Below are 436 nucleotides of genomic sequence, written 5' to 3'. Positions count from 1 at the left end.
GGGGGGGGCGCGGGCGGCTCGGCTCGGCTCGCCCCGTCTATGTCGTTTTCTGACTCCAGCGCTACCTTCCTGCTCAACGAGGTACCGGCTCCGGTACCGGCCGCGGTGTCGGGGGGACCGTGCGCGGGGGTCGCGGTGGGGTTTGGGGGGGGGGTCTCCGCCGGGCTGGTGATGGCGCACGAGGGGGCTGCGCCTCCTGGGGGGGCCGTTCCCGGTGAGGGGCTCATGCCCGGTGCGGGGGTGCTGTGCCGCCCCCCGGCCCTTTGTTCCGAGCCGCCGCCACCGCTCTCGTCCCCCCCCACCCGGGAGGTACCGCCGGGACCGGGACCGGGACCAGGCGGGAAGAGATTCCCGATACCCACGGCCGAGGGGGGGTCGATGCTCCAGGCCGGGGGGGCTGCATGGCGGGGGGGGGGGTCGTGCGTGAGGGGGGGCT

General features: G+C 76.4%; 1 protein-coding gene across 3 annotated transcripts in view; it reads left to right on the top strand.

Moving 5' to 3' along the window:
* Positions 1–436, top strand: part of CACNB3 (calcium voltage-gated channel auxiliary subunit beta 3) — a 7,092-nt gene that overhangs the window by 2,060 nt on the left and 4,596 nt on the right. The window contains exon 1 of one of the 3 annotated variants that reach the window (XM_039703250.1): positions 7–81. The exons of the other annotated variants lie outside the window; for them this stretch is intronic. Coding sequence (XP_039559184.1) covers positions 40–81 — 42 coding nt within the window. The 5' untranslated portion in view covers positions 7–39. Of the gene's footprint in view, positions 1–6; positions 82–436 lie in introns of those variants that run through there. 3 annotated transcript variants of the gene reach the window in all.

Source organism: Passer montanus, unplaced genomic scaffold (genome assembly GCF_014805655.1).
Source record: "Passer montanus isolate IOZ18808 unplaced genomic scaffold, ASM1480565v1 scaffold161, whole genome shotgun sequence".
Classification (NCBI taxonomy): Eukaryota; Metazoa; Chordata; class Aves; order Passeriformes; family Passeridae; genus Passer; species Passer montanus.
The sequence above is the reverse complement of the archived record's forward strand: the minus strand, read 5'-3'. Positions and strand labels throughout refer to the sequence as shown.